This window comes from Eublepharis macularius, chromosome 1, assembly GCF_028583425.1.
Source record: "Eublepharis macularius isolate TG4126 chromosome 1, MPM_Emac_v1.0, whole genome shotgun sequence".
Classification (NCBI taxonomy): Eukaryota; Metazoa; Chordata; class Lepidosauria; order Squamata; family Eublepharidae; genus Eublepharis; species Eublepharis macularius.
This window is the reverse complement of record NC_072790.1, coordinates 205,653,388-205,680,642: the sequence shown is the minus strand read 5'-3', so window position 1 is coordinate 205,680,642 and position 27,255 is coordinate 205,653,388. Positions and strand designations below refer to the sequence as shown.

The following is a 27,255-nucleotide window of genomic DNA, read 5'->3' as shown; positions in this document are numbered from 1 at the left end:
TCTTGTGTATGCCTTTCCACCGATACAACTGATCCACCAGGTGATACAAAAAGCAATAGAACAAAGGATGGAGATTATATTGATTGCTCCACATTGGCCCAGGATCTGAAGAGCCTTTCGGTTGTGGAACCCTGGCGTCTACCTATCAGAAACGATCTGCTGATACAAGGACCTCTGCTACATCCACAGCCTGAGATGCTTCATCTCACTGCTTGGAGATTGAGCGCCCCTCGCTTAGACAGCTAGACTACTCAGAGGAGGTGATATCCATCAAAGAGGTCCTACTTTTTCTACAGGAGGGTCTGAGCAAGAGTTTGAGCACTAGTACCTTGAAGAGATAAATGGCAGCTATTTCAGCCATAGACGGTATAAGAAAGGGAAGTCCCTCACACAACACCCACACGTTAGGAGATTCTTAAGGGGTATGGCTTTAATTAATCCGCCTCAAATTCATAGATTCACCATATGGAATCTCAACTTAGTGCTGAGGGCACTAGTTAACCTTTTGAACCCATGGTGATGTATCCCCTAAGGGAATTAATGTTCAAAACGCTTTTCTTAGTGGGGATTACTTCGGCCAGGAGGGTATCTGAGTTAAATGCCCTATCAGTGGATAAGGAATTTTGCATTTTTCACAATGATAGGGTTGTTTTAAGACCAGACCGGACCTTCATCCCTAAAATTAATTCTACCTTTCATAGAGGTGTGGAAATTAATTTACCATCATTTTGTACCAAACCCAAACATAGAAAGGAAAGGGAGTGGCACTGTCTAGATGTTCGTTGTGCCTTCAGTTTCTATCTAGAGAGAACAAAATCATTCAGAAAATGTGAATCCATGTTTGTATCCTTTAGAGAGTCTTCCTTGGGGAAAAGAGTGTCGACTTCCACCTTAAGCAGGTGGATTAGAGAAGGTATTATTTTGGCTTATAAGGCTAGAGACCTAGAACCACCAGAAGGGATCACAGCCCACTCTCTCAGGGGGGCAGCCACTTCGGCTGCATATAGAGCCTGTCCTTCATTGGAGATGATATGTAAGGCAGCAACTTGGAGATCAGTTCACTCCTTCCCTAGACACTATAAGATAGACAAGATAGCCTCAGCTGAGGCCACCTTTGGGAGAAGAGTACTTCAGCACACACTCTAAATCTGGATAGTTGAGTAACCCTCCCTGGGACACACTGCTTTTATACATCCCAATTGTTAAGGACTGACCCACTCCCAATGGACCACCAGAGAATGGAAGATTTAAGTATCACTTACCATGAAGCTTCCTTTCTCGGTGGTCTGGGAGTGGGTCAGTCCTACCCACCCAACAGAGGAGGGTGTGCTGCAGTATGTCTATAAGAAATGAAGGTATTAGGATTTGAGTGTTGAAACAGGCCGTGTATATAGTTGACAATGAGAAGTAACCTTACTGTTTGTTACAAGTTGTTTTAATGTTAGTAAATAGAATCTAGGTAGCAAGGTGGAGGGGAATTACATACGACAGCTCACAGGGACTCAAGGCTTGGGAAAGAACTGAAGAGCTGCGGAAGCCCCTCCCCTTCCAGGATCAATCAGTTCGACTGACCCTGCACTGGAGAGGAGGGGTCACTTCTCAATTGTAAGGACTGATCCACTCCTGGACCACCAAGAAAGGACGCTTCATGGTAAGTGATACTTAAATCTTCCATTCTTTTGAGGTGCTGAAGTAATTTAACATCCTGTTTTTGTTTTCCGTGTGGAAACAGATCTAAGAAGAATCACAGCTGGTTTTCTTGGGATGGCAGCAGCTGTTCTTCTTTGTGGGTGTATTGTAACAACAGTCAGTTTCTTTTGGGAAGAAAGCCTCACTCAGCACGTTGCAGGGCTTCTTTTCCTCATGTCAGGTATCATTTCATTTCTGTCTACTAAAATTGTTGAAGTGAAATAATTCTTTTATATAAATGCATATGATAATAATTAAATCCTTGTTCAAATTAAATCCCATTTTCTGTTACATGGAATCCATCAGTTACGTATATTTGAATGCTTTTATTCACTCTGGAGATAGACAACATAAGGTAGGTTGAAAGGGAACATTGCTTGTGATGTGCAAATATCCCAGAATTCACCTCAGAGACTGTGATTACTCTTCTACCCTAGCTACAAGGAAACTTTTTCCTTTTTTATAAAACTGTACATACCAGCTGTGATGACTGAGTTCTGGGATTAACGTGATTTTTGACTTCCTAAATTATAACAAGTTATAAGACATAACATTCTAATTTAGTGTTTTACTGATTCTTGGTAATGCCATGTGCAGACACTGGGTAACAGAAATGCACATTAAATCTTGTTTGTGATGGTATGTTTTAGTTAAGTCATCACATACTTATTTTATTCTCATGCTGTAGAGGGGGATTCCAGGACCCAGTTCACCACCAAGCACACCTGAGTATGTACAAGAATTAATGCTGGTGTTATAGGGCAACAATATTTGCCCTATAACACCACCATTAACAACAACTGAGCAATAGTTCAGTTCAGTTTATTATGCTTATATACCACCCTCTCCGCAAGTAGGCTCAGGGTAGTTCAGCAGGCTCAGGCAGCTACATAATTTAAAATGGAGGAAAGTGATCACCTTGGAAGAAGGGCCGGGGCAGTGTACATCATTCTTTCCTTTGCCATTTTCATAACAGCCCTGTGCGGAAGGTTAGGCTGAGAGGAAATGTTAAATTTGTAATACAGACAATCCCTTTGTCATTGTGAACCTACTATGAGAAAGAATTTAGCTTTCCTCAAGGTAATCTAAACAAAGGCAGCAATTACTATGGAAGCATTAAAACAAGAAATGCAATTCTGGTGGGACACACAACTACTCCATTTGCAGTTTATCTCAGAAGTGCGGACAGAGGAAATGAATCTCCATTTCATGTTTTGGTGTTTTCACAACATGTAAAGTTACCCTCAGCATACTTGCTGGCAGCTTAGACCTGGAAAAATGCATCATAATGATCATGGTCATATGAGCTTTTAAGGGTACCAATATGTAGTTCAATGGACATCTTGGAACTTAGAGACTGTAACTGGCAACTACCCCATTATTGCCACCAATAAATAAAAGAACTCATGGCCTTCTGTATTGTGTTGACTAATTTAGGTCACCCCACTTCCAGGTTCAATGAAGAAACAACCAAAAATGGAAAAAGGAGTTCTACTCAGGTCTATTCAGTGGGGCTTACTCCCAGGAAAGTGTTCCCAGGATTGTACTGGGAGAGGATCATTGAGGAGCTTGTGTCTCCATATGTTTTCCATGCCTCATTGAGAGCATAAGCTCACATTTTATGAACCAGAATTGAAACACACATATATGCATCTTTCTGACTACCTTCTATTATTAAGACAAATAATTCTGCATCACAATAAGAGTAGAATTTACTGTAAGAATAGCTTCCATTCTTTCTGTTTTCAGTAACTTGCAACATTGAACCCTCTCAAGCTATCATTTTAGTGCTTTCCTGAATGAGCCTTTAAAAAAAAATAGTGGGTAGAGGGTGGAAAGTTAATGAAAATATCACCATTTTTGAGGAAGAGGAAGGAAATGTTGAAAAAATATCTTACATGTTGTGTGTGCATGTGTATCTTTTTAAAAAGACAATTGTTGGGATTTTCAATAGTATAAGGCTTTCTGTCAGAGTGAGTTCCTTCTCTTTGTTCTTCTGGAGATTGGTAATGTTTCATCATTACATTGAAGTGCAAAGACACACATTCAAAAAGCTATTAAGGCATAACATGTGCCAGAATACAGAGTACATTCAGATACTAATAGAATGCACATCTAATTGAAAACAATGCAATACAGACAGACCATGTCCACAATATAGGGACACATTTGGATGTGCACTTGCAGTCACAGTTCCTGCTCCAGCAGGAGATATACATGGAGAATCCTGTTTTAACGTCGAGAACTGATTAGCTGAATTGCTGCTCAATCCAAGAGGGACTAACCATGGTCCTGCTAAAGCATATGCCCAACTCTCCCGATGAAGTCAGTGTTGATTCAAAAGTGCATAACCTGGACTTGATTATGTCTATTATTTTCATGTAAATAGCTTGACTTTACAAATAGTGCTAACCTCTGTTCTACACAAAAATGACTTCTGAATTTCACTTCATAATTTTGGACAGAGTAATTGTCTAGAATGTGTCATTATTATATACACACTGCAGCTTCTAATTTTCTATCACAACGAAGCTTCTGCCTATCCAAATGATTCAAAAGAAAAGGTCTGTGGCTCAGTGGTAGAGCAACTGCCTTGTATGCAGAAGGTTGCAGGTTCAATGCCATGTCTCTCTAGTTCAAAGGGCCAGGTTAAGTGATCAGAAAGGCCCAAGACTCAGATAGCTGCTGCCAGTCAGAGCAGACAGTACTCACTTTGATAGACCAATGGTCTGACTCCATGTAGGGCAACTTCCTATGCATGCTGTGATGTGAGGTGTTTGCTAACCCTGATAATGTGATCTGACCTTTTTTTTACAGGCATCTTTTGCACTATTTCCCTCTGTACTTATGCAGCAAGTATCTCCTATGAACTAAACCGCTTACCCAAATTCATCTACGGTCTTCCGGATGATGTTGAACATGGATACAGCTGGTCTATATTCTGTGCCTGGTGCAGTTTAGGACTCATAGTAGCATCAGGATGTCTTTGCACCACTTATCCATTGATCAGCAGGAAAAAGATTAGCCATCTAAAATCTACCAGAGACTCTTCTGTATGACTGGTTATTGGGAGATAATCTCTTCTTCCCTTGGGAGGTGGCAAGTGAAGAGTAGTCTTCAAGGATTTACAAGGAAACTAAATTTACAACTCCAAGCACAAAAGCCTGATCCCTTAAAATGCCAAACATCGTGTCTTACTAGTCAGGAAACGAGGATGTCTTCTTTGCCTTCAGGGTGGCTGAAACTAAAAGTTCAGACAACAGGTGTTCTTGTGGAACTGACAACTAAAATTCAGCACACTGTATATGCACACAACATGAGAGGGGGCAGTTCCCACTCAGATAAGAAAACTGTGTTAAGAATTTAGGGCTGTTTTTATTAATTGGAGGTTTGTATATAACAACTAACAACAAAAACAAACCACTACTGCCAAAAGCACGCTGTGGTAAGAATATCCCTCTATGATCCTTAGTCAATCTCACACCTGAATTATGGGTGTGTGATTCAGCTTGGGAATACTGAATATATATTCAAAAAACTATTCAGAATTATTTGTGTATATCCAGATGTATTTGGCATATTCTGATGTACTGGTATTTTGCATTACTGAGTTATCTGGATATATTCAGGAATATCTGCAAATCGCATTTGAAAGGTTGCAGCAGCTAGTCCCCCCTTTTACAGGCTTCCCAGGCACTGAGAGGATGGGGAGGGAGGCAGCATTTGTGTATGTCTGTGTCAGTGTTGTTTGCTTGCCATATGCCATTGCCAGGTCTGGCTGCTGCCTTGGTATTACTGGCTTGCTGGGTTCGATGATGAGATTCTTTGGTTTGACATTGGTTGTGGTGGGCTTGTATTGGCCCTGTGCTCTGCCTGGCATCTTTGAGTGATACTGGTTCTGTTGGGCTTGTAATAGTGTCCCTTGTTTGGTTCTGGTGGGATTCTCTGGTTTGGCATTGGTTCTGTTGGACTTTGTTGGTTCTGTTTGCATTGGGAGTCTTTTGGTCATTGGTTGCTGTTGTGTGTTGGCTAAGGCTTCCTGTGTCCTGGAAAAGCCTTAGATTCCCCGCCCCCCCAATAGGAAACAATGGAAAGTGGCTGGAGACAGCTTGTTCAGGGGCCTATAGAATTGGACTCTTTGGCCAATTCAGTTAAAACTCTGGGAGTCTTTAGCAGGCAGGCAGGATTAGATTCCTTGCAAGTTTGGTGTTGTTTGCTGGAAAATGGCCCTAACAGCCCCTCGGAAAGATTTCCTCACAGGGAATAATGAAGGTGAATATACTAATTCCAAATATATAAATATATTTCTGAATTCTGTACTGGTATTTTTGGACCCAAATATCAGGAATAGTAAATACATATGGTATTCCAAATACCTTAATCTGAATAATTTCTCTTTTTTGTGGCATACCCCTAACTTGAATTTAAAAGTTTTTAAAAATGTGAAATAGTCTTCAGACCTCTTCTAAGTAGCATTAGACTTTACCAAGTGGTAGCATGTAGGAGCCTTCTTGAAGAGTTCTGATGTTATGAATGATTGGGAGGGCAGTGGACAAAGAGCTGGGGGAGTAAGACTTCCAGAACCAGGTGAGACCTAAGAGCAAGCCATTCAGATTTTACCAGCTGGTCCCGTGGTGCAAGTTAAAAAGACTGTTTTTGACTCTTCTGTGATAGCAACATTCCTGCTCATAAAACATCTCTTTAAAATACCCTAGTTTTTCAGATTAAACCAAATGGCATAATGTAAACAAGATTATTTGTATGGCAGGGATGTTTGTTAGCACTGTTGGAAGTAATACCTGTTGTAACATCCTCAGTCTTTGTTTCAAAAGGTTCAGTATTAAAGCATCTCCTTTCTGTTAACAGTGTTTGTAAAGCTTCTGAGTGAGTGACTTGGAAATGCATGCTTCCTGAACAGAGATGCACATTTAAAACAAACACACACACAAAATCAGGAGTGAAGTCTCCACCATCTTCAGGCACACTGTTACACCGGTTCCAATATGCATCATTGGAATTTCTCAAAGCAAGCTGCTTATATTGAACAGGTAAGTTTAGACAAGCTGCCTCAGAATCTATATGCTGAATTCAAATACTAGAGTCAAATAAAATCCAACACTGTATACAGGGCTCTCAGGTGGTCTACCATCTAGACCCAGGCCAGCTTAGTTTCAGGAAGGTTACTATATCAAATGCTTTCAGTATCACATGCTAGTTCTGAACATCTCATCGGATACAGAAAAATCAACAGACTAGCTGTTGCTTATTCTCAGTCTCCAGCAAAGACTTTGCCAACTTGACTATTAGCAGCATGGTCCTATGCAAAATTAATCTATGCCCATTTGCTGCATAAGATTGCATTGTAAGTCACTGAAGACTAAGCAAACATCATATGATTGGATCTCCTGGCTAGGGATGGGCACAAAATGAACAACGGAACAAAATTCCATACGGAACGGCTGGTTCGTAGTCAAAGAACCACACGTTCCATGGGACTGCGTTTTTCTGAACCAAACGACTTTTCTTAACTGTTCCGTTGCCGGTTCGGACACTTTTGGCACCAAACACTCCCTTGCCCAGGCAACGGTGGCAGTCTTTAGCTTGCCCCCAATCTGAGGCTTGATTGGCAGCTGTCCCTGCCAACTAGAGAGCTCCCACTCTGGCCTATCCAGCCAGGAAAGGGAGGGAGGGTTAGAATATCCAAGGCAACTGAGAATATGGGCCTTCAGCAGCCATGGTAACACCAATCTCTTCCTTCCAAAACCACGTTAGGCAGGTTTTTCTGCCAACCAGAGTGCTCCTGTGTTGTTCAATCTCTTGGCTTTTTCCATAAATAGGGGAAGCCATGTGATTCCTGGTTTCAGTTTCTCTAGAGTGGGAGCGGGAGGAGAGCTTGGTGGCTGGCTGTGGTGTACGGATTGGAATTGGAACTTGGATCTTTGGCCTGCACTTCTGACTGCTAGAAAAGGGGCTGAAAAGCCTCTTTTCTCTTGCTTTCTTTCTTTTCTTACTGACTGGGGACTGGGGAGGTGTTTGGGGAAAGGGTGCTTTTTTCCTTCCCCCCATCCTAGTTTTAGCTTCCCCCCCCCCCCCAGCCTGAAACTTGGAGAGTGGCTGGAGGAGAGCCTACTGAAAACTCCCTGCAAGTTTAGGCTCTCTGAGCATGAAAGGGGACGTCCTGGGCTCCCCCTAACCTCGAACCGGTTCGGAAACCGGGTGAGTTTGTTAAGTTCGTGTTCCATGTTAATTAATGAACCACAAACCGAGTGGTTCGGGGGTTTTTTTGTTCCATGCCCATCTCTACTCCTGGCATATACTGAAGCAGCCACAGAGCCCCCCTATTTAGACAGAGGCCACAGCACTAGATGGGGGTTAACTCTTTTCCCTACACAGTTTCCTTGATATATACCATTTGCATGTATGTATATGCAAGTGTGTACACGCACAAGTGCACTCACCCACCCACCCCTAGCTGTTATAAGCTCCTGTAAGGAAAAAAGAGATACAATATGAATACCTCTCTTTTGCCATAGCACTTTCAGTGTGTGTTTACAGCAGGGAGGTGGCTTGATTCCTACCAGAGAAACAACGAGAATGGCTATCCTACTTCAATAACACATCCCCTATCCAACTACCGCCCTCTCCACCAGTTAAAATGCATGTCAGGACATGCCATCACAGATCCTGAAGGTAATGTGCAGTTTGCAACAAATATTTACGACACAGTTTTGCAAGCAACTGCTTATCTGGTTATAGTGGTTAAGTGGTTGAGCGGTGAATCAACACACTGCTGGTTCAAATTCCACTGCTGCCATAAGCTCAGTAGGTGGCCTTGGGTAAGCCACTCTTCTCAGCCCCAGCTGTGTTGTGGGAATAATAATAAAACTTACTTCGTTCACCACTGTAAGTGGGCACTATTCTGTCCAGAAGAGCTGTATATAAGCACATTTATTTTACTATAAAGTTTTTACTGTACTTACTGTAAGCATGGGCATCTACTTGGGCAAAGAATTTTTCAGTAGAGAAAGATTCTTCCATCAGTTCCCTCTCACATATCCTTTACTTAAAACATTAATTAAATATCTCATTAGTATTTTGATGCTTATACTAAATGTCAACACAAAGTTTTAAACTTTTAATTGTCCTGTTTTTTTAACAGAATCTCTTCCCTTCAGCTTCCAAATGCTACTGAGGGAGCCATCAGCAGGGCAGGAAACAGCTAGGTTATCTTTCCATCATGTCTAGAAAGCTACTTGGAGAAGGAAGTTGAAGAGGGGGGAGTCTTGCTATGCCTTGCCCATCCACACTTAGAAATACACAACAATTTCTGTTTCTAATGATGCCACTTTCTCCAAAACTTGGTTTCTAGACTGATGTGGTGGGGTGGAGGGAAGCAATCACCATTCCTCATGAGGTTGATTTGCCCAAGGTCTTCAGTTACTGACCCTTTTAAAAGGCCTTTGTGTTTTACTGAAACTATGGAAGCCTACGGAACTCTGTTGAGTTTAGCTTAGCCCAGCTGCTCCTGCACCATATGATTTGAAGCATAAACTCCAAGCTTTTTCACATACAGTCTTTCTAAAGTGCAGCTGCTAGCTTTTCATACTTGCCAAGCCTGCTATTGGTTTCTTATACTTGCACATGTAAGCATCTGTTTTGCCAAGGCTAACTTCTAAGGATTCTACCAATACTAGAGAACCAAGAATTGACTTTGTATTGCTGATGTCTTCTTTTCCTGTATGCTGAGCTGATGGGGAAATAATCCTGGGGCTACCAGTCTTTTCCTGGGTGTCTGACTCAAGTGACACCACTTCACATTCTGCAGAGTTGTGATTCTCAGTCTCAGGACCACTGGAAATGCCGCCATTGATGAGCTTATGGAGTTCCTGACTAAGTAATAGCACAACAGTCCCTCCAACACAAAGTACCCTGAAAAACAGCAAGGGACACTATTAATACACCTTGGTTGAGTTCCCCATTTCAATAATATTTCTCATTCCTGTACTACTTTCATTGCATAGACCACTCTGCAATCCTCTCATCCCCCATCCCTCACCCATTTACCTTCATAACAGTTCTCTGATGCATGTTATGACAACCTATCCAACTGAATCACACGGCATTAGCTGCTAAAATTCCACAAATGCAAGTTGCTAGGTTGCTGTCAGTGACCATGAATCTCTTCATTGTAGCTCCCAGCCTAATCCAACATATAAAACACCCCTCTGTGCACTGCAGACACACAACAGGAGGGGACTCTTGCTTCATTCCCAGTGGAAGAGACAGACCCCTTTCCTCAGAATCCTCTGAATTAAAGGGGGAGGGGTAATTAAGGGGGGGAAGGGACATTCACAGAACTATCCTAAACAGAGTTACACCACTGAAGTCAGTAGGCTTAGAAGGGCGTAACCCTGTTTTGGACTGAACTGCAAGTCATTTAATTCCATGCTTACAGGAACTTGCAAACGGGGAGTGGAGTTCTTGCTGTTTTGCTCCTAAATGTCTTCAAAGCCCAATGTGACCCTTCTCTTGATCCTTTGATTTGCCTTCAAAGATGCAGATTTTTGCAACATCCCCTCTGAATTAATTGTCAGGAACACCTTTTTGCTCTACAGAAGCACTTGCTGCATGCTGTACCCCACCCTCTCACTGCCAGTCTTACTGGGGTGTTCTGTGTAACTACGCTCATCTCTTCTGAGCTCACTAAGGCTGCTAGCAAGGTGCTTTTTCTACTTCTGCTTAGAACTATCAATTTCCAATGAATAGGAAATATGACCATAAGGAAATGAGAGTTGTTTCTACCTAGTCTTAAGCACAGCAGACATAGCAACACTGTTTACCTTGCCAGATCCTAAACTGTAATATAAGTTAGGGTTAAACATTGAAATGCACATGCCTTTCAATTTCTTGCAAAACATCTGGTAGTAACTTCATTTCATTTGTTATTTTGAACTTTTTTCCAAATGGGAAGTCAGCAAACACAACATCGATGCTTTCTGGCGGCAACGGCAATTCTAGAGATAAAAGTCATACATTTCAGCTGGGCTTTGATTAAGGCAAGACTGTAGAATTGAACTGTTTCCCTTAACAGTGAAATGCTTAATCATTACTCGATTTTGCTTATAAAAACTGATATTATTTCAGCAATTACTACTACAAAGTATTGTAAGTTACTTGGGCTCTTAAAAAAATTAGAATAGTTGCAGTTATAGTTACTTAAGCCCAACAGGGGCTTAAATTGAGAAAGGTGAATAAGAAATATGTTTTGTCTGCAGCATCAATTTACATTTTGACACTTCCAGAGTACGAAACATTTTTTAAAAATCAATGGTCAGCTCCTGTAATGAATGTGGATACTGATGATCAGGGCTGTACACTGAAGATTCTTATGATCGACATAAAACCATTTATGACAGCCTAGCTCAATAAATGCTGTTACTTTTCCCTTCTAAGGCCATTACAATGGAGTTTCATCAAAGAACCTAACAGGCTGTAATATGAGGATTGGCCTTTGGCACATGATCTGCCATATCCAGATTTTAGGGATTTGTCTAGAGAAAAAGGCATTATTTTCCTCTCAAAAGTTAGTCATTAAAAATAAGTCAATCTCAAAGAAAAAACCCAAAACCCATCACACACGAAAAACAGATCTATGATTATTAAAAATCTGCACATTGCAAAAGGTAATTTATTACTACAAGGTATGTATGCTTTTGATGGGGAAACACACCCCATGAGTTAGCAGGTACAGTTCACTAACAGTCAATGGGATTAGACAGGAGTAATGGTTTTAGGACAGATTAGGATTGCACTATAAATGCTGAAACAAAACAATCCCCATTTTTTTCAATGCAGCAGGCAAAAAGCCCACACGCTATAGGCAAGTAAACAAAAACTTTTACTGACCCACTTGGGAGTTTTGTTGATTGGTAATTATGTATTAAAAACACATGTATGGGCATGATAGGATACATTAGCCACTGATAATGACCCCAATTTTCAAATCTGGCTCTTCTAAAGAGACAGCAAAAAGAGATGCTGATTTAGACAACAATTTACAGGAAAGTTTATTTTTATCCTGCTTTTTCAGCTAAGATTGACTCAAGTGGCTTGCAGAAGTTAAAATCCAAACACAAATTATATTAAAATTAGGCGTAACAAAGGGAGGCCTGAACACTTCTCCCTGTGATAGCTCAATCAATGGCATATGAAAGCTGAAGGGAAGGTTTTTTTAGCTGGAGCTAGAGACAGGCATGATGGAGGGATGCCTGGCTGCTGCTTCCTGTTCTGTCTGAGGTGGTCTCATCAAGAGCAGTTGAAAGCGGGCGGGAGGTGGGCTTCCAGTTAAAGATGGATGCAGGCATTTGAGAACTGAAAGGGGTTTGAGAGCAGCAGTGCTTCCTGTGTTTTACACTCATTTGTTTTGTCCTGTTGTCACATTCAGTAAAACAGGTTTTGGAAGTTATTGAACCGATATAAAACTCGTTTAGCAGAGATGGAAATGGGGTAGATGTACATAACCACAAGAACCAGATATCAGACTCCTCATGCTAAGGCCTTGGTACATGGAAAACCTTGACAACAAACTGGGAAAGAGCTAGAACTAGCTGTATAACAAATTTGACCAGGACAATTTTTTAAATTGTTTTAACATTTCTTTGTCATATGAGCCCATGGTATGAGAGGAAGGATACCCTGAGAATGGTATAAAAAGAGTAGGGCTCCAGCGAGTCAGACAAGGCCTCTGGCTTCCCTATGTTCTTTTTCAGGTTATCTTCTACCTTCTCTTATGAGTAAGTCTAAAGAATGCTGGTGTAAAACCTTCCCAACTTGACTGTTCCAATTAGGTGAGAAGTGGCCAACTCATTCTATTGTTACATTACAATAATCTCACCAGTTTCCAAGAGTAATCTTATATTGTAAAGAATTATCATTGGGGTAAGATGTGTTAGAATTTACTGCTTTTTTGGTGCTAGATCTTTTAGTAGAGGAACCAGTGGAGAATTTCTCTTATTGGTTGAGGAATCTGTAGTAAGAATCTGAAATGAAGGAATGAACCATGTTGCTTTAAAATCTTAGTTGCTGTTTAGCTGCAATAACGTAGTTGAATAGCATTTGCGTTGTGTCTGGTTCCTTTCAAATGGGATTTTGTTTCTTTTCCACCGAGGATAAAAGATCTCTTGTAACTGAAAGTTTACAACATTAAAAATGAAGAGAAAACATAGCAACAAGAACAGGCTTCCAAAGCAAGGTAATATATTCCAATCAATTAAACACTCCATCTAAATATTAATTCCTCAAAGGCCCTTCTTAAAAAAACAAAAACATCTGCACCAAACCGAAAAGTTTACAGAGACAGAGGGCACAGGCAAGTGTACTACCTTGGTTAGGAGTTCTAGAGCCTTGGTGCCGGAACAAAAGTGCTGTGAAGAACAAATCTGGCAAACCTGCCATCCTATTCTTCCCAACATAGGAGGTATAAAAGGTATAATCTGTGAGCCATATGTCATGCTATCTGTCTTGAATAAAAATTAAAAAGATATATTCCTAACTGTGGAGGTCCAATTTTTATTGCGTTTCATCTTACGGAAACTGTTTTCATTAATTCTGCATTATTCAGAATTCTTACAGCTGATACCCATTGCCAAGTTTTACCTGTCACAGAAGCTTTCAATAAGTCTATTTTACCCATCAAGCCTGCAGCTTGGATATTAGAATAGGCTCCTTGTAACTGTGAAGCGCTAATGTCAGTTCCCAAATAATGCGCATTCTGCAGAGGAAACAAATGTTTAGTTTTTTAAAACATTCTGAAAGGAAACAATGGTAAAACAGTGGCACAAGCACAGCTGTTCCTGGGAGTTCCTTTTCCCCAAAAGCAACAATTCAAAAATCATCTGAGGTGTGGAAGTCTTGCCCTACTGACAGAAATCCCATCAGTCAGTGGAGATTTATTATGAGATCCAAGCCATATTTAAAATCTAGGATTTCACCACCATTGTTGCATGCTTAAGGATTATAGTAATACTGTCTGGAAAACACACCATATTTGGCTTTTCCACACACACGTTTTGCTCCACCTTGGCTTCCTTTCAGCAGTGCTGTTTTCAGGAGCATTCACATCACGTCATCCTTTCCTTGCCCTGCTTCTATGATTTCTTCTGCTTTGCTGTGATCTTTCCCAAACCTGGTTTGGTACAATCTTTTTGGAAAGACAACAGTCCGAGTGAATTTGGACACTGTTAATGGGAACATGTGCATTTTTTCAGGTCCCACACACACTGATGCCAATTCCCTTTCCTCCATTGCTGTGGCAGCTGTGTCCCCCACACCTGAAGACTTCCTATTGATAACAGCTATTATAATATAGCGTTACTGCAACCATGAACTAGTTGTCACCTTTCTTTAAAAAAAAAAATCAATAGCGCTTTTTGTTGTTGAGTAATAAGGAGAAAGGTACAGGCTGCTTGTTATTCATTAAATTCTGCAATGAAATAGGCAAGAAGCTTGCTTTTTAAACAAAAATGAAAGCTGGGAATTAACACGTTGCAATAGCTTATTATAATTTTATGGTAATATTGCTATTACGGTTTTTATTTTTATTATGGTTTTTTTAAGAAGTCCACCAAAAGTCCTTTGGTGGTGGGAGGGGGGGAAGGCTGAGAAAAAGAAAATTAGACAAGAGTCATTATGACTTTGAGAAATCTAAAACTGAATTTGAAATAGCCCTTTGTACAAATGATGAACATGTTATTTCTAAAATGTATAAACTTTTGTTGAGGTTTGAGATGGAAGAAGAGCAAGTAAAAGAATGCATGATTGAATGGGCGAAAAATTGTGGATACGATATATTAATGGAGCAATGGGAAAATATGTGGACAAGAGGGCTGAAATTTACATTAAGCTCCAGTATTAAAGAAAATTTTTACAAAATGATGTATCGTCGGTATATGACTCCTGAAAAATTGGCTAGAATGCATAAGGGGGCGTCAAATGTATGTTGGAAATGTGCCAAACAAGAAGGGACATTTTTTCATATGTGGTGGACATGTAAGAGCAAAGAGTTTTTGGTTGCAGATACAATAATCGATTCAGAAGATTTTGAAGATTAAACTTCAGCTGAAACCAGAGACTTTTCTGTTGGGAATAACTGACAGCCAGTTGGAAAAAAGCTCTAGAACACTGTTTTTATACTTTATTACAGTAGCAAGAGTACTTTATGCACAAAAATGGAAAACTACAACATTGCCTACAGTGGAGGAATGGTTGACAAAAGTTTTGGAGTTTGCGTCAATGGCAAAACTTACTGCATTGATTAGAGAAAGGACATTAGTTAACTTCTTGACTGAATGGAAACCGTTAATAGACTTTTTGCATGAAATGGATAACAAGGATTTGATGACCTCTGCATTTATGGATTAAGAAACATGAACAATAGGAAAAAGAGGGGTTTTGTGACTAACCTAGAATAAGTGTAGAGGAGTTAGCCGTGTTAGTCTGTGGTAGCAAAATCAAAAAGAGTCCAGTAGCACCTTTAAGACTAACCAATTTTATTGTAGCATAAGCTTTCGAGAATCAAGTTTATGCTACAATAAAATTGGTTAGTCTTAAAGGTGCTACTGGACTCTTTTTGATTTTGCTAGAATAAGTGTGACTCTAGAAATGATATACACTTGTTGCTGAGGAAATGGGAACTCAACCTGCAGTGTAATCTAGGTTTCTTTTTTCTTGTTTTCTTTTCCCTTAATTATATAGATATATGTATTGTTAGGGTGTCATGTTTAGAATTGTGTGTTTTTTCTTATTCTCTATGTTTATTGTTTATTATGTTATGGTGTATAGTTTAGTTTAAATTAAAAAAAATTAAAGAAAAAAAAGAAAAAGAAAATATGGGGAAAACTTGTGCGGCTGCTCCATTGTCATTGTGAATGCCTATGCATTTGCCGCAGCAACGTAAGCTGCATACAGAATTATCTCCATGTGGAAGCAGCTCTTATTAAAAGAACAGCACTTACAGTCCATTCAGTTGCAGCTTCTAGTAGTATTGTTCCCAGACCACACGTGGGATCCAACACAAAGGCACCAGCCTGCAGACCAAAATAACAACAAAAAACTGATACACACACTCAAAGCTGTACCATCTGTAAATTTATAAGAAGTTAACTTTAGGTCTTCTGGGACAAAAAATAGCCTTTGCACACTAGTTGAAAGAAGTAAGAGACAAGGACCATTCCGGGCCTGAATTAAGAGGTCAGAGTTGCTGCTGTTCATTTGGAATGAACCCAAGAATACAGATATAATATATAGACTGTGTCGCTTTATGAACAGAATAACAAACTAGGGGCCTTGAGAATACAGATTATGTCCTAGCTTAGCCACAGAATCCATCAATTGATAGTTCTGTACAAGTCAGTATACCCAGGCCTCCAGCACCTATCTGTAAAATTGATCTAAATTCTTCATAGAATACTAGGATACAGTAGAAGCTAATTGTAAAGCATTCTGCATAACTGACACACTTAATATATTATTAATAATAATGGCAGTAGGGTTACAAGACTTCTTATAAAGTCATATATAGTCTGTTCTCCTACCTTCAAACGCAGCTATCTAAAAATATCTGACAGCTATAACCATCTGCTGAAGTAATGCTAATTAGTTTTTATGTTAATTGTGAGCACTCCCATTTTTTTATGTACATCTCAGTAATTTTTGCAATAATCCTGCAAAACAAGTATTATCCCTATACTTCTCACAGGAATTTAGTCTTAAGGCCTCTTAGAGTCTACAAGCTATGTTGTCTTCCAAACCCATTTTAAAAGTTTCTCCCCCGCCCCACACACACACACTTGTCAAACTGAGCTGCTTTTCCAAGAATAGAAAACAGGGGCTGGGGGAGGGGGAAACAAGAGGGATCTTTAACCCTTTCCTCACCAGCTATTTTCTGGCTGAAAAAGCCACCCCAATGGAAACTACGAGTTTGATACTTAGTAAGATTTGAATGGTGGATTTCATGACCCACACTCTTACAAACTATGCTTCACCAGTCCTCACTGAATGTTTAAAATTATTCCACTGATGGAATCCTGGGAACTCTCCATGATAGCTGGCTCTATAGCCAGTTTGCTCGCTTACCTGGATTTCAGCAAAGGATGCCATAGCCCATGCAACGGTAGATCGCAACCCAGGAGTTTTAATATATGCTCTGCTTGCCAAGGGAAGTCTGCAAACAGATACAGAAAATACCTTACTATATGAGCGACAGATACAATTTTACTTTTAAAAAATAAAACATCCTGATATAACAAATCTGAAAACAATAAAAAAAATTCTCATACAAATTTGAAAAAAAAATCTCTAAAACTGCAGGTTTGTAAATTAAGTCCAAGATACTGTCACAGAAGTAAAAATGACATTGCTGTTGTCGAACACTTCTGAACAGAATAGGCCAATGATATAGATCAGAAGTATGTTTGGCAGATATATACATGGGTACAGATGGGGAAAGGTACATTCTTGTGCAGTAGAGCAAAAAGGCCATGCATACAAAAGAGAAGCAGTTACGGGTCACTTTTAAACCCTCAACCAACCTTCACACCAGAGAATCACATTAAGAAAAATTTTGCAAACAAAATGCACCAAACTTGCAGGGGACCCTCTCTTAGTGTGATTCTCTAGTGTGAAGGTTCCTCACAGGGAACAATGGAGATCAGTGATGGATAGGGGCACCTTCCCCAATCTTTCTGAAATTGAAAGGATGGTTAGGAGAGGGTCCTCTGAAAGTTTGGTTTATTCTGCTTGCAAAATGCCACCCCCAGCCACCTAGCCCCCCCCTCAATTTTCCCCATAGGGAATAATGGAGATTGGCAGTGGATAGGGGCACCTTCTTTGGGGGGGCCATAACATAGCCCCCCGAAGTCCAATCTCCCTGGAACTTGGGAGTTCTTGAGAGGATAGGTAGGAGTAGGTTCCCTGTAAAATGCCACTCCCAGCCACCTAGAAAGCCCCACTAGCAGCGGAAGCAGTGTTTCCTCTTGGTGTTCCTTGGGAACGGCAAGGGAAAGGCTGCGTCTGTGCTACCCGAAACTTAACAAAGCGTTCTGAAGCACTTTGGTAAGCTTTGTTTCGGTATTCCAGAATCATTTCAGCAATGCTGAGGCTGATTCAGGAACGCCAAAACATCCCGAATCGGGCCCAATCTGAGTTAAAAACCCAGATCCAGAACCCAAAACACACATCCCTACATATTGGCTCTGCATAGACATTTGACAGAGTTGCTGTTTCACACTACATTTCATGGACTCCTGGGTCCAATGTTTACAAAATTTTCCCCTCTGGAACCATATACATATCTAATTACTTACCTACTTAACTAGCACCTTCATTTAGTCCATGCAAGTTTCGTGCCCCAATATAGCTGATAGTCCTTATAATGCCTCAAGACTCCCTGTTTGTATTCTTACAACAAACTAATGTGGCTACTCCTCTGTTATTCATTATAACTAACAAGCATAATATTGGACTGCAAGTACTGATGTTTTAATAATAATATCTACCTGAAAACAGGGATTCCAATCACAGAGTAAATATCATTTAGGTGAACAAAGATCTGAAAGGCAATGAAAACTTCTATTAAAGAATAACTTGCATTTCCTGCAAGTTAATTTTACGTTTTTGGTTTGATTTTTTTTAAAATGTACATAATGTGATCTCAATCATCTTTTCCAGTTTTGCTTTCCTTATATTAAGCTAACAGGCAAATTACTGTATTGTTGCTAGAATATCTATACTGATTTGTACGTGCATGTCATATGAACCAGCTCAATCCCTGAAAACTTCAGATTGGCACAGATGTTGCACTCAGGAGGACTCTTATGCAGATCCGAAGGCCCACGTCTTCTGTTTCAGTGCAAATATTTATATTAGTGCAGCAGGTTGAGGGGATGTACAACAGAAGCACCTGGCCCTGGGCTGGATCCTTGAGCATAAGGGTTCGAGGGCTGGCAGGGACTTGCTATTGACTGCAGATCTTTTAGCTCAGTATGCTCCATGCGCTACTGCATGAAGAAAACACAGTCAAGAGTGTACTGTCCCTTCAGCCCATCCTCCATGGCTACTACTAGGCAATCCAGAGGACTGGCTACTGAGAAAAAATATTGGGAAAATGTAAAGAAGCACATTACTCTTCGTGTGAATTACCAGGATCCTTCAACCTAGATTTTTAAAACATTATGCTTTATCTACTGACTCTTTTAATAATCTCTTTCATAATCTCATTCTACGCCATTCTACATATTATAAGGCTTTCTCACTTTGCATAAGCCTGCTCTCTCTGTTCTCTATGCTGATCATTTAATTTATCTTTCTTGGGGCTTTAACTGTGTTACACCTCTCTATGTTTCTCTTCATTGGCTTCCTTTGTTCTACATTACATTTAAATTTCATCCTGTAACTTTCAAGTATCTTCATGGTCGTGCCCATTCTTATCTATCTCCATTCCTCTCTTTGGGTTCTTTTTGGTCCCTCTGCTCATTAAATTCTAATTTTCTTAATAAATCTCCATTCCCTTATGTTATTTCTCACTTCTGCATTCATATTCTCTCCCTTTCCTCCTCCCATCCTTTGGATATTTCGCTAGTCTCTTTCCTGTACGCTTTTTTCTTATTGTTATATTATTCAATAAGATTCATTTTAACTTTTGCGTTTCCTTTTAGAGTCAAACTAAAAAAGATTTTTAGGTCTTAATCACTGCTGTGAGGAGTGAGAGGAAATTCAGATCGATATGGGTGCATGCTTCTCTTGCAAAGCAAACAGCAGGGGAAGGAAGGCAATTTTCACCAGAAAAGCATCACAGAGGTTAAATAGTAAACCCCTCTCCCCTCACAGTCTCCATTTGAACTGCCCCTTCCCACAGAGCTACTTAAGGCTACAAAAAGCCAAAACCAAGCCAAGTGTCACCCAGCAAGTGCCATTTTGCCCTCCTTGCAAACCCTTATCCTTTTTTTGTTTTCCTTTAAAACAAAAAGTTTGGAAGCCTGTGGATAGATCCTGTGCATTTAGTTCATGTATAGCACTTAGTATATTCTAATAAGGAGGATGAATTACATTTGATCAGCACTGCCTTTCATAATTTCAGAAGTCCGTAACTGGTAATTGATAGAATGTCTTTAGTCCATTAGGCACCCAGAGAGAGGGATCAATGACAACAGAGCAGGCTGTTCCCTAACATCCTGCTGTGTTAAAAACTCTTAAGGCACTTACATCTTACTACTGTTGGAGACAAGAAAATGGCAAAGATGGACTAACTCATAGAGGAACTGGTGGATCTCTAGGGACATTCAATGCCTTCAAGATAAGACTTTTATTTTGTGTTCTGATACATGAGGCCTCCACTAACAGTGCAATGCTATGCAGTTACTTGCATCTAAGCCCACTGATTCCAGTCCACTTAAGACTGGGATAACTCTGCACAGAATTACATCATTAGACTCTGAGGAAAGCAGTGCCCGTGGCCTCTAATTGTTTTAGTTCAGTACCTCTATACTAGGATTTCTCAGATCTGCCTTCCATCCAAAATGCTTCATAAGAGCTGTTCCAATTATTCTTCCCACCACCTAAAAAGAAAGTTTATATGAAGAACTGGGTGGACAGGATGATAAATAGATCCTCACATTTAAGTACTTGAAAAAGAAAAAAAAAGTTGAGGTATTACAAAATTGGGAAGCCAAAACTACGTATCTGATCCTGTGCACATTGAAATAGGTTCTGCTGAGTTCAACGAAGCTCAATGGATCAAGTATGTACTTAGAATTAAAACCCTAAAAAAGTATGTATCATCCATGACTATTTGGGCATTTCCTATAAAATGCAAGTAATTATTTCATGAAACATTATTCACTGCCTACAATGAACAGACATTTTAAAAAGAAATCGTTCATTTCCTCCTTGCTCTCTTCAACATAACATTATGCTTGTCAAAAAGACCTTCAGACAGCCATTCCTGAAATTTAACAAGCATGAAATATCAGGAAAAATTCTCTACCCCGCCCACCTGGTCAATTCCAAAAGAGAGAGTGCAAGAGCTGGACTGACTAACCAAGGACAGGCCATGAAGCAATTGCATTAAAAGACACTAAAGAAGAGTTTGGGTTACATGTTAGAAAAGCCTCCTAATCATAAGAATAATTGTGTAATATAGAATAAGACATCTATAGAAACTTCAGCATCTTCTTCCTGAAGTGGCTTATTCATCCTGCTAAAATACCTCCACACAGCTGTGAAAGATACATGGCAACATTAGCAAAGGTGTGCATGAATGCAACTTAAGCCTCTGGTGAAATAGCAGTCACTTCCATGACTGGGCCTGAACCTATTCCAGCAGCCATGATCACAGATATGGCTTCTGACACACAACTGTGCACACACATGTCAGTACATTTTAAAAGTCTAAACAAGACATTTATCATGGCTTCTTTGCGATATGCAACTGATATCAGAGATCCCTTGGTGATACTTAATGCACCAATATTTGATAATCAGATGTTAGTTCAACAATTCTGGAATTCTGAAATAATTATTTTTGGCATACCTGTGCAGGAAATACTTTAGCAAGGGCTCCACTACAACGGCAAGACACTCGGAAGCTGAAGCAGCTATCGCTCTCAACACACTTCTCTTGTATAACTTCACAACTCTTCTCTAGAAATAATTTGCCTTCAGACAAGGCATTGTCTATATCAGTTTCTGACATGTCACATCTCCTTTGATTTTTTACTTGATTTTTAGCAGAAACAGTCTCCAAAAATTGATCTGTTTTTTGTCTTTTATTGTTTATACTGTCCTCCTCTTCCAATTTCCGTTTTTGGGAATCTGGACTCACATTGTCTTGTTTCACTTCTTGACCTTGAAGACTTTTCCAAACAGTAACAATATCCAACCACAACCTGGAATCCTCATTTACAAGTTTCTGAATGTCACAGATTATTCTTCCTAAAATAAAAGCATATTCTTAATTCACTAAATGTAAGCTTGAACATACTCTCTTGAGACTTTTAATCACATACCTAAAAACCATATTGTGACCCCACTTACACTCTGCCACCCACCATAAACCTCCCTATACAAGTGTGGGGCTTTGCAGGCAGTTAACCTGCCATCTTTCTAACCTCTGTTTATCAGGTTAGACCCAAATCCACAATGGGTCCTCTCTTTCCTCTTCCCAGAGGCTCCACTAGACAGGCAGCTAGCTCCCTATATTCACTTCTACTCAGGGCTATTAGGGAAAGGGAGCTCAGTGTTTATTCCCTCTATACACTGGCATTATTTAGTTAAATTAGGCCCATTTGTCGTGAACGGAATTCTTGATGTTCATATGTGTTTTATTTCCCCTCAGCCAACAACATCCAGTCAGCCAGTGTTAAACTGAACAAAACCTTTTATTTACAAGATGTTTAACATAGGAGTAGATGATTTAAAACATATAAAATATTGGTGTTAAGAGGCGCACATATAACTCCACACTCTCATAATAGTGTATGGTTATAATATAAATTAACAAGTGTCAACAGCCAGATATTATCTCTGCTCTCCTAATGAGTGAGAACAATCTGCTGCTTCTCCCCAGTAGCTTCCAATCCTTCTCCCCTCTCACTAACTGCTTTTATGGATTTCAACTGACAAACTCTAGCATTCTGCCAGCTCTCAGTGGCTGTTCCCTGGGAGAAAGGGAGCTGGAACCAGTCATGTCCTTTAAACAAGTACAGTAGTTCTACAGCAAAAATCACTATTTCATGGAGCCATTTCACAATCTGTAACATGTTTATGGGGGGAAATGCTGGATTTCCCACATAACCCTTGTAGAGTCTGCTTTCATACTCCAAAGGCTTGGCAAATTTGCAACAGCCAGAACTTAAGATAAAACCAGGAGAAGAGGAACTTCCAAGGAAGTGTAATTCTGTGCACACCAGTGAAATGCATTCCTATGTAACCTGTGCAAGTGGCCACTAAGCTATTAAAGAAGGGCCATAATGGCTTGCTGGTATACCACACTTTGCATGCTGAAGGTTCCAGCTTTAATTCCTGGCATCTCAAGTTAAAATGATCTTATGTAGCAGTTGCTGGGGGTGGGGTGGAATCTCTCTGTTTGACAGCCTGAAGAGCTGCTACAAGTCGCAGTAGTCAATAATAACATTATAATATTAACATTTGATTTATATACCACCCTTCAGGACAACTTAACGCCCACTCAGAGTGGCTTACAGAGCATGTTATTATTATCCCCACAACAAAACACTCTTTGAGGTGGGTAGGGTTGAGAGAGCTCCTAGAAGCTGTGACTGACCCAAGGTCACCCAGTTGGCTTCAAGTGGAGGAGTGGGGAATCAAACTTGGTTCTCCAGATTAGAGTCCCGCGCTCTTAACCACTATACCAAAATGCTGGGCTAGACAAGCTAATGGTGTTACTTGGTAGTTAAGCTATTAGCTCTTTAGTTGAGTTTCTGTAATTCCTGTTCGACTGAAAGCATTTACTTTTTGATCAAGTAAATGGTGTTTAAGAGCAGTAAGAGAACTGCTTTCCAAATGGGGGAGAACAATCTGTAAAAATAATCTTCGTGAGCATATTGGAGTGATTTATTTAATTTACTACCAGGCCCTTCTATCAATCCAATACAGGATGATGAAGTGTAGCATTAAAGCAGTGATGCACCAACGCAGCCTCCAAGAGACCCATCACACAAACGATGCACAAGCCTCAGCTGCATCCCGTACCACTGCACTAGCATATTTCCCCAAGTGTTAGTAGTTTCAAGGGATAAGGGACTTTGTAGGACTTTCCATACAATTTTTATTCAAGGAGGAACATAAGCAACTTTAAGAAAGATTGTAGGGACTTGCTATAAGAAGCTCCTAGCAGCTTTGAGCATCTTATGTTTCTTGAAAAAAGTTCAGAGAAGCACTCACACAGTAAGCACATCATGCTGAGAAACTATGAATTTTACAAGGCCTCTCAGTGAGTTTCATGAAGTCCTGAACCTGGGATACCCACCCACATCAAACCCCCAAACTGCTTCACATTTTTAACAAAGAAGGCTGCAGTGCAGTTCTTCTTACCAGGGCAGGAAGAGCTGCCACAGCCTGCTAAGAAGACAATACCTTTATTTTTAGAGATGAAAAGTGGAGGGTATTTATTCAGCAGTAAAAACAACCGCTCAGCAGATTTCAGCTTCTTCAGCATACTCAACTCAGCACTGGTGGTAAAGAAGACTTTTCCTGATACATATTCCACCTTGACAGAGAACATACATAGATATAATAAATCTGAAAAATGTATTTTCCAGAACTGATTACACTACATGATCATATCATATACCTACAGCACCACAAGGCATACCTTCATATTAAGAACAAAAGACCTTTGCTTGTAGCAAAATAGGTTCTTATTCCAAGCTTGGAGATACCCAATATGTCAGGCCAACACCATGAAAAGTGATGGGGGCAACTCCATCCGCAAGCCTCAGTGTGGGAAAAAGTTCCCACACTTCTACTGAAGTAAATGAGAAAGCCTGTGAGAGGGAGGATATCTCTGTGCTTGCACAGGAACTCAAAACCAATAAGAGGATTACACACATAAATACTTTGTTTCTATGCCCATATTCTCAAAGTAACTATGTTGTAGATTACCTGCCCTTATACACTTAAGTAATTGGTGGCACACATATGATTTCTAGCATTTTTAGAATACAGTAGGGATTCTACAGCAAGATTCAAATTCAGTAGCACCTTAAAGTCCAACAGGATATTCCAGAATAGAAGCTTTCAAGAGTCAAAGTTTCCTTTGTAAGATACAAGTAGGAATGGAGATCCCTTTATATCGCAGTCGGAAGGTGGGAGGGACGTTACAAAGAAAGGTGTCAGGATGCAAAGGTGCAACGCAGCTTGATTAGAGCAGGGGGGAGGGGGCAGAAATGCTTAGGGGTTGGTAATTGCAAAAAATTGCATCAGTAGTGAGATAAGAATCCTATATACCTATTCAGCCCCCAGGAGTGTGTATGTGTGATGGTGGTCCATTGTTCTGAATTTGTGAATGAACTCTGGTTTAGTAACCTCTTGTTGAAATCTCCCCTTCAAGCTTCCCTGCCTGAGGACTGCCACTTTTAGGTCAGCAATGGAATGTCCTAGAAGATTAAAATGTTCTCCCACTGTTTTTTTTAGTGTTGTGATTTTTCATGTCAGATTTCAGTCAGTCAAGCAAGCCTTTATTGGCATATATAAAATATAAAATTTTAAATACAGAGACTCCATACAAAATGAGATTAAAATACAGATAGGAGCAAGGCAACAGTGCAGCAAAACCAGTACAGAATATTACTTGTCAGGGCGTATAGCCATGGCACTGTAGAGAAACTTAGCTACTATTTCAGTTATTTCCCCATCTGGGTTGTCAAGCAGGAACTGAACCTTAAAATCATCAGAAAACTCTGAAAGTTGGGCTAATAGAGGATGTAGAAGATCCCGGAGTGGCGCCAGATAAAAAGGGCACTGGTGAAGAACATGGGAAACAGTTTCAACACAGTCCATCAAACAAGGACAACACCTGCTGGAATAAGGAATCCCATGAAATCTGCCAGATAAAATGGCTGAAGGAAGAACATTAAATCTGGCCAGAGAAAAGGCTCTACGTAGATTGGGAGCCAGGAGTTGGTAAAGGTATACTGCTGGGAAACTTACATATGTCAGATTTATGTCTGACATATGCACAGGGACTAACCTACCTCTCCAAAGTAGAGTAGAATGGCACTGCTGACCCTTGATAGCATATATAACACTGGAAGATTAAAAAAAATTCTTTTTCTTTAATTATACCTGGCCTTTCTCCCCAAAGGGAACCATAGCGGGTTACATAATTCTCCTCCTCCTCCCTTTCCCCCTTTTACAACAACCCTGTGAGTTGGGTTGCCTTGATGAACCTGAGGGATTCTAATCTCTATTTGAGACTGGGAGAACGACGCAAAGAATGATCTACTCCATTCTTCTCCATATACAACAGTCAGAAATTGATTTAGATCTGCAATACTTACATTACATGCCCATTCGAAAACAAAGGCTGCACCAGATTCTTCCCCTTAACCACATGGTCCTTTATGCTGCCTACTTTAGTAACTGACAGTGTCACTGTAAACACAGTTTCTCCGTCTAAATCCAATGGGCTTAGAAGGGTATAACTGTATTTAGGATTACACCGCAAGTAATACCAGCCAAGCAACACACAGAAATGTATCCAATGCTTAGTTTCAGGTAGGTAGTCGTGTTGATCTACAGTAAAACAGCAGGATTTGAGTCCAGTGGCACCTTAGAGACTAACAAGATTTTCAAGGTTCTTTGAGAGTCAAAACTCCCTTCAAGGTGCCACTGGACACAAATCCTGCTGTATCCAGTGCTTCTGGCAATGCTCCTCCTGCATTTTTAGCAGGAGGTACAAAAATTCAACAGATGCGGCAATTACTTACAAGTCAACAAAGAGTTATGGAAATAACTTCGCCTGTGCAATGCATAATTATCTTACAACTTTTAAATGCAAAGGAAACTTGCCACGAAAAAAAAAGTAACAACTCGGCACTTAGCTCAGCGACTTGAAGTAGCAACACCTAGGGAATGCAAACATACGTAGTACCGAAGATATTATTAAGGTAATGAAGCACGACTTTGAGATACTCGCCCATACGGATAAACAAACTGCCCCCGGGGGTGAAGTCTCCCCAAGTTATTTGGCCTGCTGTATCCTCTTGTCACGAGAAAAAGAGACGTGGCTGTTGTAGGGCTGGTAGGGCAAGTCCACAGCTGTTAATAACATGAAGTCAGGAACGGTATATGTGGAAGGGAAAGGAGAGCAAGCCCTCGCCTTCCCCCAGCGTCATGACGATCTCCACGGATCCGCTCACCTGCGTAGCGCCCAGTCGAGCTTGCACCTCCCGCATCAGGAAGCGCTCCATCCCACGTCCGGCCGTGCAAAAGTAAGCGGCAGAGCTGCTGGCCGCGCAGCAGGAGGCCGTGGTCTCCTTCGGCGGTTGTAGGCGCAGCTGCGCGCCCTCGGCCATCGCAGCTCTGCGGCCTGGAACCAAAGAGCCACGCGACGTTCTTCCTTCCTGTTTCCCAGGACGCGCCCCGATCTGTTGCCTCCTACAGGCCGCACACGCCACTCTGCCGGCAGGACTAAGGAAAGACGGCTTCTTTTTTCCCCGCCTAGCTTCTTTTTGTTCTGGTCTTCCATGCTTGCGGCTATTGTTCGTGCTGCGTCAATATTTACCCTTTTCCCCCTCAGAGACATTTGAGTTGGTGGTAGTCGCAGCGTCAAGCATGTTCGTGCCGAGAAACAAACCTTGCGTGTATGATATAAAGTGTGTTTAGAACTGCAGCCTGGCAGAACAGAAAGGGGCTGTCGGTCGCTTGTTTTGCAGCCCCAAAGCTGTAAATGGACTGGCTCCAAAATGGCTTAGCAGCTTCGAGAAATAGCCTGGGAAAGGTTTCAAATAACCTCAAGGGGGTTAGCTAATTATATGGTTATATATCGAA

The 27,255-nt window shown here is 40.6% G+C and overlaps 2 protein-coding genes across 5 annotated transcripts in view; one reads left to right on the top strand and one right to left on the bottom strand.

Moving 5' to 3' along the window:
• Window positions 1-6,557, top strand: part of TMEM178A (transmembrane protein 178A) — a 33,968-nt gene extending 27,411 nt beyond the window's left edge. For both annotated transcript variants that reach the window (XM_054985068.1, XM_054985058.1), the window contains exons 3-4: window positions 1,733-1,870; window positions 4,507-6,557. In XM_054985068.1, coding sequence (XP_054841043.1) covers window positions 1,765-1,870; window positions 4,507-4,748 — 348 coding nt within the window. In that variant the 5' untranslated portion in view covers window positions 1,733-1,764 and the 3' untranslated portion in view covers window positions 4,749-6,557. The remainder of the gene's footprint in view (window positions 1-1,732; window positions 1,871-4,506) is intronic.
• A 2,246-nt stretch (window positions 6,558-8,803) lies between these two features.
• Window positions 8,804-26,931, bottom strand: THUMPD2 (THUMP domain containing 2). Of its 3 annotated transcripts, XM_054985030.1 has the most exons (10): window positions 26,625-26,931; window positions 23,839-23,971; window positions 21,275-21,675; window positions 20,223-20,300; window positions 18,243-18,295; window positions 16,822-16,909; window positions 15,702-15,773; window positions 13,345-13,459; window positions 10,586-10,703; window positions 8,804-9,618 (listed from the first exon to the last, which is right to left on the bottom strand). In XM_054985030.1, exons 1-10 carry the CDS (start codon window positions 26,778-26,780, stop codon window positions 9,282-9,284), a joined length of 1,551 nt encoding a protein of 516 aa, XP_054841005.1. In that variant the 5' UTR covers window positions 26,781-26,931; the 3' UTR covers window positions 8,804-9,281. The 3 variants fall into 3 exon arrangements, with proteins under 3 accessions (XP_054841005.1, XP_054841012.1, XP_054841021.1); XM_054985037.1 differs by lacking the exon at window positions 20,223-20,300; XM_054985046.1 differs by lacking the exon at window positions 20,223-20,300 and having other exon boundaries at window positions 21,566-21,675; window positions 26,625-26,930.
• Window positions 26,932-27,255: the final 324 nt, after the last annotated feature.